General features: G+C 36.3%; 1 protein-coding gene across 1 annotated transcript in view; it reads left to right on the forward strand.

Annotated features, from left to right (window-relative positions):
• Positions 1–390: 390 nt before the first annotated feature.
• LOC122344976 (5-hydroxytryptamine receptor 7-like) overlaps positions 391–17,399 on the forward strand; it is a 33,468-nt gene continuing 16,459 nt past the window's right edge. The window contains 2 exon segments of the mRNA XM_043238659.1: positions 391–676; positions 679–1,003. Of these exon segments, the coding sequence (XP_043094594.1) occupies positions 544–676; positions 679–1,003 (458 nt within the window). The 5' untranslated portion in view covers positions 391–543.

Raw genomic sequence — 17,399 nt, forward strand, 5'->3', positions numbered from 1 at the left:
TCCCTTGTAGTTACGCAACAAGGCACAAAACTACAGAAATACCAGAGGAAACAGCAACTGACAGTGAAAGAGAGAGAGAGAGAGAGAGAGAGAGAGAGAGAGAGAGAGAGAGAGAGAGAGAGAGAGATCCTAGAGAGCGAATATTTCCAGAAACAGTCAAGTGCTCTTGCGCTTTCTCCAAAACAGAAGACAGGATAAACATCTTAATGTAGGTGGAGCTGAGCCGAGACCGCAACCCTTTGATGAGAAAGTTACGCGTTTAACCTACTAGAGTGCGCAATTCTCACACACTTCCTCGCATGAAGAACCGAACCGTCACTTCCAGCCACCCGAGGACCAGCTTCTCCCACGCGCGCGCGCCGTGCAGCCAAACCGTGGCGATCGCCCCCACTTCCTCCCCGTTTCTTCAAGTTTTCCTCCGCCGCATCCGCGCGCAACTCGCCGCCGGAAAGCCCGAAGACACCCCCAGAGCCGCGCTCGCCTCAGCATGCGTTTGGCGCACGGAGCGCACTCCTGGCGAGCTCTTCGTCGTCGGGCGCAGGGATGATGTTCAACTCGTCGGGCTCGGCGGATTTCCTCTCGTTCGCTCACCCCGAGGCGGCGGCGGAAGTTCTCAATGGTTCCTCACACTTGTTCTACAACATCTCGATGGCCATGTGGAACAAATCCTGCGGGAACAGTTGCTCGATTTCACCACGGCGGAGAAGATTGTCATCGGAATGATGCTGGCCGTCATCACCACCGTGACGGTGATTGGAAATATGCTGGTGGTGATCGCGGTGTGCGTCGTGAAGAAGCTCAGACAGCCGTCCAACTATCTGCTGGTGTCTCTGGCCGTGGCGGACCTCTCCGTGGCTATCGTGGTCATGCCTTTCGTGATCGTGACGGACCTCACGGGAGGAAAGTGGCTTTTTGGAGAGGTCTTCTGTAACATCTTCATCGGCATGGATGTGATGTGCTGCACTGCCTCCATCATGACGCTGTGCGTGATCAGTGTGGACAGGTGAGTAGGCTGGCTTCTTCTTACCAAGTCGTTTGGGTGACACTTTAATACGAAGTGACTCTGGTATAGGGCCAGTCCTTCTGGAGCAACCCAAGCGTCTTGAACACAACGGTGATGGTTTATGAAGCAAGCAACACATGATTCTTGGGATCTGAACCCTTTTAGGATCAGTTTTTCACCACTAGAAGTTGATCAACATATTGCATCTCCAAGCATAATATATTATAAAACATTTATTTATTTATTTGTTTTCCAGTACACTAATTTAAGCTAAAATGTGTCCACAGATTTGAGTCTATCTATCTATCTATCTATCTATCTATCTATCTATCTATCTATCTATCTATCTATCTATCTATCTATCTATCTATCGTTATATCTATCTATTGTTATATAGGTATATCTATCTATCTATCTATCTATCTATCTATCTATCTATTTATCTATCTATCGTTATATAGGTATATCTATCTATCTATCTATCTATCTATCTATCTATCTATCTATCTATCTATCTATCTATCTATCATCAAGCTACATTAACTCCTTAAATCACAGAGTTTTGGTTCCCACTGTGTATATTTACAGAAAAAGTGATAAAGCCGATAATTTTATTTTATTTTTATAAAATTTTTTAAAGAATTTCCATAATTCTAAACTCATTTTAGCTTTATAAAAATAAATAATAATAATAATAATAATAATAATAATAAAATAAACAAATAAATAAATAAATATATATATATATATATATATATATATATATATATATATATATATATATATATATATATATATATATATATATATATATATATATATATATATATATATATATATATATATATATATATATATATATATATATATATATATATATATATATATATATATATATATAAGGTATCAGTTTTTCAAAATTGAGATTTAAATAAATAAATGAGCTTTCCAATGGCGTATTGTTTGGATAGATACTATCCGGCAAAAATACAGGTATTTGAAAAATCTGGAATCTGAAAAATCGAGAAAATCTTTTTTTAAAGCTGTTCAAATTAAGCAATGCATAAGACTAATCAAACACGAAGCTTTAATGTATTGACAGCAGGAAAAGTGCTTAATATGTTCACGGAACATAATATCCTAATGATGTTTGGAGTAAAAGATCAAAAGGTCAATCATTCTGACAAACACAATATCATTTTGGCTATTGCTACAAATACGCTAATGCTACTTAAGACCGGTTAAAGAGCGTCATAAAGGCTAGTCTTTCATTTAATAATTCCACGAAAAATAGCATTGCAGATATTAGAAAAACTGCAGGGCAGCACTGTCACGTCAGCTGCCCATCTAATCATAAATGTTCCATGTTGTTGCTCACTTAATACTCCTCCTCAGTTAAACAAGCATCAGTCAGCGCTAAACTGCTCTGGCAACTTCCTTCACTCGAATGTCAAGGCGACTCTCTGGACGTGTCCACCGGACAGCAGAAATGAAGACTGACAACTCCGTGTCCGTGTTGGACATCATTCCTCCAGACCGAGAATAGGGTCAATACACCTGCAGCCAGTCTCCCATGTGACAGACCCTGATTCGGTTTGACACGTCTGAGGAGCTAGTGTCCTCTGCTCTGTGAAGTCCGAGAGGCTGCCGCTGCAGTGAGGTCCAGTAGGAGGCGGAAAACGTGCTGTACATCGATTTATATCGCGTATGTGTGGCTGTAGCGAACTGTTTAATAGTTAATTCAATCAGTCATTGATCTATATGTCAGAGTGGCCGTTAATATTTAGCTTTAGTGTTGCTTTCTAACCGAACACAAGGGCCGTTTTTCTATATGACAGCTAAGTTAATGGGGAATATGGTTTACAACATGTCTGGAGTAAACACCTTTTGCAGGCTTTGCCTTGAGGTTGATGCTTTATCTTTTGGGCTGGAAGCTCAGCTCAGGATGTAAAATCAGGGAATATATGTAATTATTATAATAAAGCGCTCTTGTTTTGATGTTGAGAGTCATCAGTTTAGTCGATTATTAAGGAGCTGCAGCTGTGAAGTCATTCGTTAGGGAATAAATTCAATGTCAATTTAAATTGTATCAAAATATCTGTGTGTCGCGCGACACTTTTAAACATGAAGATTCTTTTGGGTTCCATTGAGAATCTTTAACCACCTTTGCATTGGTTCTTTGATGAGGAAGAAAGAAGAAAAACTGTGATCTTAAGAACTTTTTGGTTTTAGAGACCGCAAATGTCTCTTCTGTTGCTTCCCCAAGAAGCCCATTCGTTGTGGAAGTTTTATTTGTAAACGTAAGTCACACCAGAGAAGAACCCTTCAGGGAATGGTAGTATGGAGAACATTTAAACGATTTGAAGAACTGCACTTTGTTCAATGAAACGTTTCTGTAGTCGTTAAAGGTTCTTGATGGAACCAATGAATGGCTATTTTACTACAGAGCGTAAAATATGAGATGCATAACTCAGACATTTAAATAAAACAAAAAGCGCTTTTCTGTCTCTTCGTTCTAAGTTTTTTTATAAGAATGCTTTTGAAACGTCACACCAATTTTTCGTCATTTTTCCCGGCACACTGCGTCCGTTATCGCTTAGTAGACGTTCTCGATCTATACACATGTGCATACCAGAGGCTCATATGCTTTCAACAAGCACTTGAGGGTTTGTAAGGATTACAAACAAACCTAGTCACTGATGACGCTGGTTCCGCTGACGAGAAGTGATTGCACATTCGAAGATGGCTGGCAGGGATTTTTCTGTTTGGACAGACAGGTGTTTAGTGCTTCTCTTGTTATTGAGAAGAAAGCAGTGCGATCCGTCAGGTTGCTCTGCTGTGGTTTTATTAAACGAAGCCTGCGTAGCTGCCACCCGTGACGAGATTACCCAGTCTTCACAGTCTGATTGGCTATTCATTTAAAACGGATCCAGTATTTAATTTGGAAATGTACCTGGATGCCCTGAATGACGTTTACACGACTTAGCATGTCTCTTTTTTTTCTGTTGTGGCATCGTGCGAACCGGGGATGTCTATTAGTCCAAACATCAGACAGGTTCGGTCAACATTTATTTATTTGAAATTCTATTCAGTAGCAGCGCAAAATTTCAGTTCTAAGCAACTACATTTTGGATTTGATGCTGAATATAATTCATGTTGCGTAAGGTAATGAAAAACCCACCACGGCCCTTAAAGACTCTTTTTAAAGCTCTTTTAATGCTCTTCAATGAATTTTACAGAAGCCAGCCGTGAAGGACAGCTCCTAAACAGGAACTCGGTGTTCAAGTACTCTTGACAAATGCTTTGACCTTTGATTCAGTGCGCATAGATCATTTGAATAATGGAAGTGAAACTACCTCGCCGGTGCCTTATCCTCATTCGTCTTCAAAGTGAGGTCTTCTTAAAGCACCATTTACTATATTGTCAAAATCGTCAGGCGTTTCCAACGAGAAGTCTTTTCACAGAAGAATAGAGCCAAAGCTCTAGAGATTAAAGCCACTCTGCAGCGAGGAAAGATCTTTAACAGTAAGAGAAATTAGCTGGAGTTGAGGGAAAATTGAGACATTTCAGGCTGATACTATCACAAGGGTTTACGCCCGATTGTAAAACAAACACTGCAGAAAATGCTTTTCTAGCCTAGATTTATTGTCTTCTTTCCAGCCAAAATATCTAAAAATCAAGAAGGAAAATAAGCAAAGTAATCTTGTGTTCTGTTTGAAATAAGATTATTTTGCTTACCCCCGTTGGCGGATTATTTTGCTCGTTCTGAGTGAAAAGTCCCTTAATTTTGACTTTTCTGAAAATAGCACAATTTTTACTTGTTTAGAAAATCCCACTTGGTTTGATGTTTTGGCTGGAGACTAGAGATCCAGGCTAGAAAAGCTTTTTTTCGCCGTGTACCTGATCGTACTGGACATGATTCATCACTGCACTCAGAATATTCATTTATAAATGCATAAACATTCCTACGTACTTTAATATAGCAATATCTAGCCTACACACTTAGAAATAAAACTGCAAACGCTGTCGCTGGGGCTGTACCTTTTGAAAAGGTACAGCCCCTATTAGCTTCAAATATGTACCTTTTAGGGACCAAAATGGACCCTTTAGGTACAAACATGTGCCTTTTGAAGAGGTACCGTCCCAGTGATAGCTTTTGTACTTTTATTTCTGAGTATTTGTCTGTGAGTGTAACTGAGAGCTCTGGGAGTCTGAGAAAAAGAAATCAGCAATCATAAAAGAAGAGTGAATGTTTCTCTAATGGGCTTAGTATTATCTCATTAAATAAATCACCATTATTTTTCCAATGTTAAAGACAAATTACGCTCACTCACAACCCACAAATACCCCACGAGTGAGCTCAAGACATCGGACCTGACTCTTATTCGCGGGCCTATTGTAGCTTCATCTCGGGGTGAAGTGACAGTGTTGTAACATTGTTCTAGTTTTATCCCTAGGTGTTAGTGAATGGAGTGTTTACTGACAGACTAAAGTAGCGAGAAAGCACCCAGCCCTGGGTTTTGAGAAAACAGGAAGTAGCACTTGGCTTTTCTCATGATGTTCATGCTAATGTGACTGGCTAATGTTCGCGTGACGTGCTAATGCGAATGCACGGCGCTTCAAAAATCAAGCGTTGGATTTGTTGCATTATTAAAGAGGATATGTCAAAAATAGAAGTAGCACGTCTTTGCTGTGATACACTGAATGCATTCGCAGTAATAATTGCTGGATCATCTTTTAGGGGTGTCTTGAATGCCCTATAAGTTGTTTTAAAAATTTAGCTTTCTATTGAGTTTTGAAATAGCATTTCACGATATTGCTGGTTTTATTATACATTACTAAATTGTAACTGATTACATGTAATCTGACTATGTAACTGGATTATATAATTGTAATTCAAACACTTATTCAATAATTATTTAACAATATATTCCAATGAACTCTCTGGTGTTAGTTAATGTCACGTGATTTAATTAAAATATGATTTTTTTTTAAGATACTGTTCAAGTGTCGAATTATTGACATATTGACTTTTTTTTGTGATTTAATTAATCATTATTTATGGAAATGTTCTTATGGATTAGGGCAAAAGTAGAATACATTATCTACATGTAATCCAATAGATTACTTTACAAATTACTATTTTCATCGTTGTAATCAGCACTACAAATTGTAAGAAGAATTTATATATATATATATATATATATATATATATATATATATATATATATATATATATATATATATATATATATATATATCTCAACATTATATCAACAATTTTTGGGCTATCTGATGCAAATGACATTTTTAAAATTCCACTTCACTATTTATATTTATGGTAATTCACCGGCTTGCATTTCCCTAACGTGTCTGCACATTTATTCTTTGGAAAAGTGTTTTATAAAAAGTTTAAAAGCATAATTCGTCCCTTCTGTGAATGTGGTGCAGACCTTTAGTCAAAGTCACACGCGTGCCCACATGATCTCTGTTAACTTGGTCACTTTAGGTCCGGTGCCCCCCGTTGAGATTAATAAATTGCGGTATCAATTATTAAAGCGAGCGACATTCATGATTAAACTCCTGCGTGAGTGAAGGAAGTCTATCCTCTCGGCAGTGGTGACTCTGTCCTTTGTGCAAGAAAAAAAAAGGCTTCGTATATATGTGTTGGACGGAGGGAATTCTGCGTGTGGAGATGGGAAGGGACAGATTCGCATTAAAATTGCAAATGAGACACACACGGTCTGGCTGTCTTCTAGAATTTAGAGATGGAACGGACACAGATGCAGTTCAGGTTCAAAAGCAGGTTTCCCCAGTGGCCCAGGAACTAGCCTCAGGTCTCTAGTGTTCTTGTGACTACTCTCCTTGAGTCCTAGTGGCATACGACGCTGTTTCTGCTCTCCTGACCAGCTCGGCCGCGCAATATGGAGGCCCGGAGAGAGGCTGCTTCGAGGTAAAACTCACCTGAGAGCCGCCTGACATCTTGAGTCACACCTGCCAGCCACATCCGAGGTGTTTTTGACCGCGAGAGCGGAAAGGACGAGAGAAAAGCTTGCTGTGATTTTCACACTCACTGATATCGGCACCCCTGGCAAATATGATCAAAGAAGGCTGCGAAAATCTGCTTTGATAATCCTTTTGATCTTCTATTTTACGAATTCACAAAAATCTAACCTAATAAGAATTTGAAATGGGGGCAGATAGCATTATGGCATAAATGTTTTTCTCAAATGCACATCGGGCGCAGTTATCGGTTATCTCTGAACTGTTTTCCCATTCATATTCACGATTTTGAGCACTCCGGGGCGATGGTGAACGTCTTAATTGTACAAACAGGAAGGAAAGCAAAGGCCAAATTCCCTTAATCGTCCATCACAATGAGAAAAAAAACAAGATTGTACGTCCGATGTGCAGCAAAAGATAAATTAGAGCAGCGAAAGTGACCGTTTCCATCATCCAATTCCAAGAATTTCCGATCAACATAAAATATTTGGAAACTGTCCGGAAGAGGACGTGTGTGTTTATCGTCCTAATGCACGGTGAGGATAAAGTGCATAAAGACTCTCAACCGGACGATCGCAGAAAATAGTTGAGTCGTGGGGGCAGAAAACTTTAAAAACAACTGTCGGACAGCGCCTACATCAGCACACGTTCAAGACAAATTCAACGCTCCAACACTAAGCTGCGCATCTAAAGGGTCTGGAGTGATTCTGGATGAAGGACTGGTCTCTGATCTCTTATCAGGCGTTCTCTAACCTCATCAGACATTATATAGCTGTTAAGCGGGCAAAGCGGAGGTTTCTAAAAGCATTGAATAAAGGGCGCCAATAGTTTTGCCCAGTGTGTATATGAGAAAAACATTTATTAATGATGATTTACCCAACTTTTAAATTCTGCAAATTAACATTGCAGATTCATTTTCACAGCCTTCTTTGTTCACATGTCAGTGAGCGCCACTGTGTTTCTGTACAATAACTTAAGAGCTGAACATGCGCTCATGCTCGAAACCCCAATCGTCTCGCGCGAGGCGCCCTAACCGCAAATGATGAGAAGCGGTAATGTGTTTTACTCCTCGGGGAGGACGGAGAACCAAATCGAGGGAGGTCGACACAGTTGTCTCACAGGAGGGAGGAAGAAAATTTGTAGAGCCACCTCTACGGGAGGTTTTCGGCGATGGATGTTACGGGGAACGGCACGCCGCAGAGGATAAAAGAGGACGTTTTATTACATAAAACCGCTTAGAAAGGTGACAGCCAGCCTGAAAATGACATATACCGTATTATTTTACGTAAGATGGGTCAGACAAGCTGGAAAAATGTCAAAAAGCCATCAAGCCAAGAGAGCACGCGTAACGCAGACAGAGTTCATTTTGGGTGAACCGTCCTTTTAAACACGCCACAGAAAAAAAAAACACGTTGGTTCTTAAAATGCTTGCAAAGAAAACAGTGTCAGTAACGCACGACCGCAGGTTCATTCACCTAGAAAAAATGGCTCCATCTTTAAAAGGCGCTATTTAAACAACTTTCTTTTTTCTTTCAGTTTCTGCTTTCTGAATTCTCTGACGCGTCCCCCAGCAGATTTCCATTATAATTCAATTTTTTTTTTGCCAAATTAGGAATGAAACTAAACCATCTTTCATGTTTGTCTACTTGTTGATGAGCACGGAGCCCCTAATAACCGCATCTGGTAATATAATACGCTGCAATGCCTCGCGTGAAGATGAAAACCGTCACCAAAGACGTTATTTGCGATTTTCATCCGCCGTCCTGCAGATGTCCTGAATTTCATTTGAATTGAATTTGAACACTGTGAATGTCTCGCTAGCTGTTAAAGCCGTAAAATAGAGTTGTATTGTTTTCAGGTTCAGTTTGAAATGAAACGAAGAGGTTATTTTGAGCCGCTGACAGGCTTCTTCATCACTAGGTACATTACATCGGTCCATATGGGGTGTACGCAGTGGGCTTATACTTGATGCTCATATCATTTCCATACTCGGGAATCCTGATATCAGCCTAAAGATAATCATCTTTTATTATTAAGGTCCTCTGCAAGCGCTGGCACCTGTAAGATTACACGAGCAATCATAAGAAAGCAAGAGTAAATGTGTAAAGGTGAAGACTTGGTCTGCCATCCACATATTTTTTTTTCTTTTACTTCTGTTGCATTATTGATTCGTGCTGAGCGAGCCGTCCAGGGCTCTTACAACACATAGCTTGATATAAAACGGCATCAATTTTTAACAGCGCTAACCATGTTAGTGTTTCTGCTCACAGGTCAACACGCTGTCAGCGGCGGGCGCTTAACGAGCACAAAAAACTTAATAACTCTTCATATTCTCATCCTGCCAATCGAGAGACGACCGTCTGCTGCCCGTGGGATTTATATCACTGTGAAACCCTACCGTATAGCGAGGCTCTGCTTAAAAATGAAAACACACTTTTATTATTCAATGTATTAACTGAATTAAATTAAATAAATGTTTATATTGAAAATCCTAGATGTGTGTCAGCGTGAATTCAAAACCTGCTTTATTTAAAAATAAAAAATAAATAAAATAAAATAAAATAAAATAATATATATAGCTAATAATAATAATATATGTAGCTAAAATAAATAGTTAGCTTAAAAATTATAGTTTTTATATATATATATATATATATATATATATAAAATTATAATTTTTAAGCTAACTATTTATTTTAGCTACATTAAACAACAATATATATATATATATATATAATTATAATTTTTTAAGCTATTTATATATATATATATATATATATATATATATATATATATAAAATTATAATTTTTAAGCTATTTATTTTAGCTACATTTAAACAATATATATATATATATATATATATATATATATATATATATATATATATATATATATATATATATATATATATATATATATATTGAAAGTTAGTGAACTAAATGTTTAAATTTAAATTTAATTTAATTATTTGCAACGTCTTACCTTAAAAAATAGTGACACATTGCATCATTTGCATGCATGTATTTATGTTTCTGGTCTTTTTATGAGCAATTCGAAGTGAAAAACGCTTATATTTACAGCTTTTTCGCAAGAAAACTCCATTAAAAGTTCAGCGAGTGCGTTTTGACTACTCTCTGAAAATCGTTGCGAAGCCTTACAGTTTGCGCCCATCGACGCGCCGTCTCATCTCGATTAAAATGATTTGGCGCGGATCAATAAACTGTGATCTCTCACGCGTTATACGAGGCATAAACCATCAGAAAAGCCATTATTTGTGCTCGTCCGAGACGAGACTTTCAGTCAGAAACAAAATAGCAGTCCTTTCTGTTGCAGATGTCTTATTAATTCATTTCGCAATATTACTGCGCATCACAGAGGCAGTCTGTTTTTTCTTCATCACGTGGTAATAGCATCTGAAATTAGGCAGTTATTTTGCATAGAAAACAGCAGAAAGCTTCATTTATTAAAACAGCTCTTATTTATAAAGGAGGCCTGCCTCTCTTTTAACTCGACAGAAGCCTAATTAGAGAGACGTATAGATTCTACCTAATCAATCTGCACTTGAAAAAATCCAGTGCTTTTTCTCTCAGGATTTCATATTTTACTCCAGAGTGCCGCTTTGCTCCATTTTTTTATTTAATCTATTCATTTAATCATTTTCCCTTTCCCCCATGACACATACCTGAAACGACACAGTTATTTTAATAAGGACGCTTTTTTTTATGCTATTATACTATATTATACTTCATCCTTTGGTCCATTGGAGACAGCTATGTATTTTCGCGAGAAAATTAAATACAGACGATATTTCCCTACAAGCTCTGCATGCAATAAAGACAAAAATGGTGATTAAAATCATTATCGGCCACATTAATAATAACAATTTCATATTTGTGTTGCGCTAATAATGCATATAATTCAATACATTTGTATACCAATCCATATAACAATTTTCCTAAACAACAAGTTTTATTTGTATGCATCCTGTAGTATGTCCGAACAAGCTTTTGATTTGTGATCAATTTGATCTGCTTCAGTTACGGAGTGATTTGTACGAATGTGAATAAATAAAGAATAGCGATAAAACCAAAGAAAAACAATCGCTAGGGAGGTTTTTATTTATGCCACTTGCGCTTCATGACTCTTCACAACACTAGGTTTGGTTTTCTCATAACAGATTTCATATTTTCCATCTGTGCTATTTTTTTTTGCTCATCTGGGAAGGTCGTAAAAATGTATGCGGACTGGTTCTCGATATTAACGTCTTCAATTTGATGTGCAAAAGCTCGGAATAAATGACTAAAATATGAGGAAATGAGCACAAATAATCATGAATTAAACATAAAAACCCTTGGAATGGATGTCCGCTGAATATTGCAGATCATCGTTAAGATGTGGCAAAAAAAAAAGAGGACGAACAGTTATTCAGCATCAGGTGCGAGTGAAACGGAGCGGTCTTACCGCGTGACATCCGGATGAAGATTCCGCTTTCTACAAAAAAGTTTGTCGGGCATATCAGATATCAGACGTGTGCAAATGTGCATCGGCTTGAAAGATTTTTTTTTCCAGGTGCTCTGCTGTGCTCCTTATAAAAATTGATATGACTGCAAATCAAGAAGTGTCATGGCGTTTTGGGACAGTGGCCATGAAACCTAACGTTAACTAACGTTAACAAAGATAATTAACTAATGTCATAAATGCATTGTTCATTGTTTGTTCATGGTACTTTATACATTAACTAATGCTAACAAATAACACCTTATATATATATATATATATATATATATATATATATATGTCAAAGCACCAGAGTGTTATCACAGTGTTAAAACTTTGTATTTAATTACATTTGTAGAAGTTTTTATGCTTCCCAATTCTGTATTAATTTGTTCAAAGAAATAATGATATTGCGAAAAATGTATAGAATTTTACATTTTATTGAAATATACTTTAAAATGCAATTTAATCTACTTTTTAATCTACTACTTTTTAACAGTTTGGTATCAGTATAATTTATATATATATATATATATATATATATATATATATATATATATATATATATATATATATATATATATATAAAATATATTAAAATATATATATATAAAATATATATATATAAAAAAAAAAAAATATATATATATATATATATATATATATATATGTATATATAATAAAAAATTATACTGATAACAAACTGTTAAAAAGTAGTCTATATGCTATGCTGTATATAGAAGACCAGAATAGATGCCACAATTATATTTAATAAATATAAAAAAAGGGCACCTCATTGATGAAACATGTGAAATCTGTATTTACATACTGTATGTGTATTTATGCAAAAGTCAAAATGTCATGATCAGGGTGAACGCGCGCGTTTGCGTATATGTATATGTAGATGCTGTACGCAGCATAATATAATCTTCGACTATATAAACTAGCAAATTTTGTGTTTATACTTTTATTTACATTCTTGACACTTTCCTGCCAAATGACTCATAAGGAGCACATAATGTTTAAATAGCAATTACACAGATGGGTTGCTAAGGATGCGAGTCAAGTGGTCAGGCTAGACATCGGGCGCAAATACAGGAATGCATAAACATAGAGCGTAAAAACATGCATAATGTCGCCACAGCGCTGCAGGTTCCCCCTCGCAGGGTCTCTGTTATATCTGACATAATTGTTTTTCATTGTAATTCTACTTAGCAATTAGTTTAGTCCCACGCATCCTACAACAGGTTTATAATATGGTGATTTATTTATTTTTTTCACAGTACAACTGTTGTCCCAAGACAGAGATTAAATACAGCATATCAAATATTAAACTTAAATTAAATATTAAAATGAACTGGCTGCTGGTTGGAGGATTTTTCATTTAGTGAATGTGTTTTTTATATATTTTATATATTTATATATTTTTATATATATTTATATATAAAAATATATTTATATATATTTTTATATATATATATATATATATATATATATATATATATATATATATATATATATATATATATTTATATATTTATATATTTTTATTTATTTTATATCTTTTTTATATATATATATATATATATATATATATATATATATATATATATATATATATATATATATATACTTGTCTTTTTTGTTGATGCTAATGCGATAAAAGGAATGCATAAATAGCTTTCCAGCAAAAATAACTATATTATTCACGTATACCGTATAAAAAAACTCCACGACACAAGTTCATATTTACTTACTGTGGGGCGAGTCTGAGTTTGGTCTCAACAAACAGTGCACAGATGCTGCTCATAGACATTACATAAAATAATAATAATCCTTTCCGGTCGCTCTGACAGCATGAGCAGTTAGCATTAAAAAGCACAAAGGTCATGTTTGCTCACATGCGTTAGCAACAGATGCTTTATATAAAAACAAGCCGTGCTAGTCGTCTGGGATGCTTGCATGTTTGGCCCAGACTTTGGAAGAAAACTGCTTCATGCATTTCGCCATTAATAAGGGAAATGGATCATTCGTCATCTTACAGGTTAACATTAGTTGATGTGATGTAATAGCTAAATAAATCAAAAGTGGCAACTAATGGGAAGAGCATGTGGCACCATTGGCTTTATAAACTGACACTGCATCATTTTTCCTCTATGCAATTAGACGTTAAAATAACAATTCATTCAAAAATGATTGATAATTTACTCACCCTTTGGTCATCTGAGATTGTTTCTTCGATGAAAGAGATTTGGAGAAATTTAGCATCACATCGTGCGTGTATCAGCTGATAAAAACATTATAATAGTCCGAAAAGTAAGCAAAAAAAAGCTAATTCGAGCAAAAAAACACACGCATCATTCAGACAAAAAGTCTAGTTTAAAGCTCAAATCTGAGACCTAGATCCATAACATTGCTTTCTCCGGTGAAAAAGTTTGCTCTGAATCAGGAGAGAAATATGTACAGATGAAAAACAATGGGAAAAGTCATTGGAAACAAATGTGTGGATGAATTCGGATGTGAGAGAGCTTGTATTTTGTCCGAAAGCGTTGGTTTGAAGTTAAAACACGTGATACAGATTTCTTTCTTTAAGCTGTAAAGTGACTGGAGGTGTGTGGATTAGTGACGGCACCCATTGACTTCAGTGCAAGTGAAGGATTGCTGCATTTCTGCAAAAAAACAAACCTGCCTACATTTTCAGCAGCTTTTTAGGTTAGCTAGTCCCAAAAAATGTCTTAACTACCCTGACGATACCGCACGAAACGTCGTGCGCCAGTGATTTTTGTGAAAACTTAAACAAACGAACAACATTTTCATGCGTTTGAGCGAAGCGGGACTGGGGAAACGGCTAGATACCGACCTGGCCTTCCAAAGTGAATAAAACATGCTGCTAATGCACCTGAGGCTAAAAGAAAATGTGGCTTCGCTCAGGAAATGAAATGGAGAAGTTAATGGATGAAACCAGATATTCGGTAAATACGGAGTAGGAGAGGGGGAATTTATAAATAGCTTTAAAATCCCTTATGTTTATTTGACAAGTCAAGCGGCGTTCTGCCTTTACGGTCCGTGAATGCTAAACAACGAGAGAAGAGAATGAATCTGGAGATGGGATCGATCGCGGCAATCCATCACGTAAACCGCATTTATAATGGATGCCATTAAAAGGCGGCAATTTAGCGCATGGATTGAACTCGTGCTAGCCGTGGGAGCGGCAGTAAACGCAGCTATAAAAACAGCATTAGATGCTACTAGTATTTTAGGATCCAGCAACACGTGCCGCGCGAAAAACCAAAACAAACAGAGGCTCTCCGAGTCTGACGGGAAGCACGTATTTCAGAAGCATGACACGCTTTCATCTGAACGAAAACAAAGTCTTTAGTTTTAGTTTTCGGATGCTCTTCATCATTTTCATTGCGTTCCCTGAGGCCTGCTCGTGAGGCTTTTTTCCAGCCTCCGTCTGACCTTCAAGAAAGAAAAGGGCCGGTTTTAATGCTTGATTTTACGAGTTTGCTCACAAAGAGGCAGTGGGTTTCCTGTTGGGTCTAAAATAGTTTGAACAGTCTCACCCGTATATATATATATCTATATATATCTGGAGAGACTTGAGCGCTAAATATGTGTTGATGTTAATACTACAGTTCAAAAGTTTGGATCCAGTAAATGATACTTTATGCACGAATGCATTAAAGGGATAGTTCACTTTGAAACTAAAGTTTATCAGCTTAGGTGTAGGCGTCTGTTTTTCTCTATGAGATCCAGTTTTGAGGTTTTTAAGTGAAACCGTTGTAGTTCGTTGATAGCCTGAGACTCAAAACGAGCGGTTCAAACTGAACGAATCGATAAAAAACTGAATTATATAACTATAATGTGTTTAAGTTACACTTTATACAAATTGTCAGTAATTAAGCCAGATACAGATTCATCGCAGGTCAACGCACAGCGATGTGTTTTTAAACGAGTCTGTGAATCAGTGAGCCGTTCATTTCTGAAAGAATCAATTGAATCAAACCGAACGAATCAATAAAAAAACTGAACTGTATAACTATACTATAACTACACCATGTTTTAATTACATTCAATACAAACTGTCAGTAATTTACCCAGATACAGATTCATCTCAGATCAACTCACAGCGATGTGTTTTTAAACGAGTCAGTGAATCAGTGAGCCGTTCATTTCTGAAAGAATCAATTGAATCAAACCGAATGAATCAATAAAAAACTGAACTGTATAACTATACTATAACTACACCATGTTTTAATTACATTCAATACAAACTGTCAGTAATTTACCCAGATAAAGATTAATCTCAGATCAAATCAGTGACTTAAAAATATATTAGTATTTTTGTACTTTGAGTGAAAAAAGACTTCTTTCTAAAGCTACTTTTTTATTTATGTACACAATAACTATTACCTTTAATAATAACTTATTGTTAATAAGTTAAAAACTGATTATTAATAACAATCAATCGGCACATGATGTGCATGCAATTTATCCAATCTTGTTATTTTGAGATTAATTTTATTCATTAACTGGCACATTATGCATTTAATTAAGTCATTATTTATAGCGCTTTTAACAACAAACAAAAAACCTCCCGATGGTCGCTCACATAGCAGCGCAAAGAATCTTCTTGTGAAAAGATCTTCCTGACCCCAAAATATGTTTTCATTTATTGCATTTTCGTTTCAGGCCTCTCGTTTCACACACACACACACACACACACACACACACACACACACACACACACACACACACACACGGTGCAATTTAGACCAAAAAAAAGCAAAAATGACGACAAAAGCGGTATGCTCTTCTCTATCCGCCTCTTGTTTCGGTTCAACGCTTTTAGCGTTTTTTTGTTAATATTTGTGTCGGAAACCCACCTCTCGTTGAAGGACTAGCTCTAAGGGCCCTAAACGTGGCCAGAGCCGAACAGCTCTCTTGCAACCTGCTTTTCTTTTTTATATTGCAGGGAGGGAGATATCCGTGAAGCCTTGTCCCTCCCTGATGCATTTTTTTCTTCTCTCATGTGTGTATATGTGGGTGTATCTTTTATCATTTGAACCTGCTGCCATAACGTACCTACATGAATCGTTCCTCTAACTAAACTCTTTAGTCACTGTATGTACAGTACAGATCTTCAACTTTAGTTTTCGCAGCCTTTCATTATCGGTTGAACTGTTTGTTTAGTCATACTCTGCATGCTTCAAGGTTATCTCACCGTCTAAATGTTTGTTCAGCCATTTCTATTCTAAATTATGATAATTCAGCGTGTTTAAACAGACTGGAGAACAGTACGTAGAGTATCTTGATAGAGATATTAATGTCAACCGAAGGGAATTATTAAATATTAACATTTATTTACACGCGAAAAAAGCTTATGCTTGCTTCATTGGGTGAACAATATATTAGTAAATTATTTAATGAATATTTTTTTAATAGTAGTAATAAAAAACTATTTTTATAACAAGTTGGAAATTCAGAAATGCTCGAATGGCATAGCATTATGGAAATAAAAAAACGAACCAAATCGCATTTATTTATGCAAACCAATAATCGTGCGCTTGGTTTTATGTTTTGTTACATAATGCAATTTATTACTTAAAATGGATATTTTTTTAAGCATGGCCAAATGTATTGCAAATGTGATTATAATATCATTGATATGCCGAATAAACAGCATAAAACGTGTTATTAAATGCGTTTTTTAAAAGACAAAATAAATGTGCTTTTGAGCATAGCTCAAATAAATATCTAAATATGTTTCGAGGCACGGTGCATCCATAATACGGCCGACGTATCGCGTCTCGACGCGATCTAAAGCTTGGACTGGTGTATTAAAGCGTGCTATTTTCGTTCGTTCTCTTGTCTGTCTGACACAACACTCGG

This window comes from Puntigrus tetrazona, chromosome 5 (genome assembly GCF_018831695.1).
Source record: "Puntigrus tetrazona isolate hp1 chromosome 5, ASM1883169v1, whole genome shotgun sequence".
NCBI classification, from domain to species: Eukaryota; Metazoa; Chordata; class Actinopteri; order Cypriniformes; family Cyprinidae; genus Puntigrus; species Puntigrus tetrazona.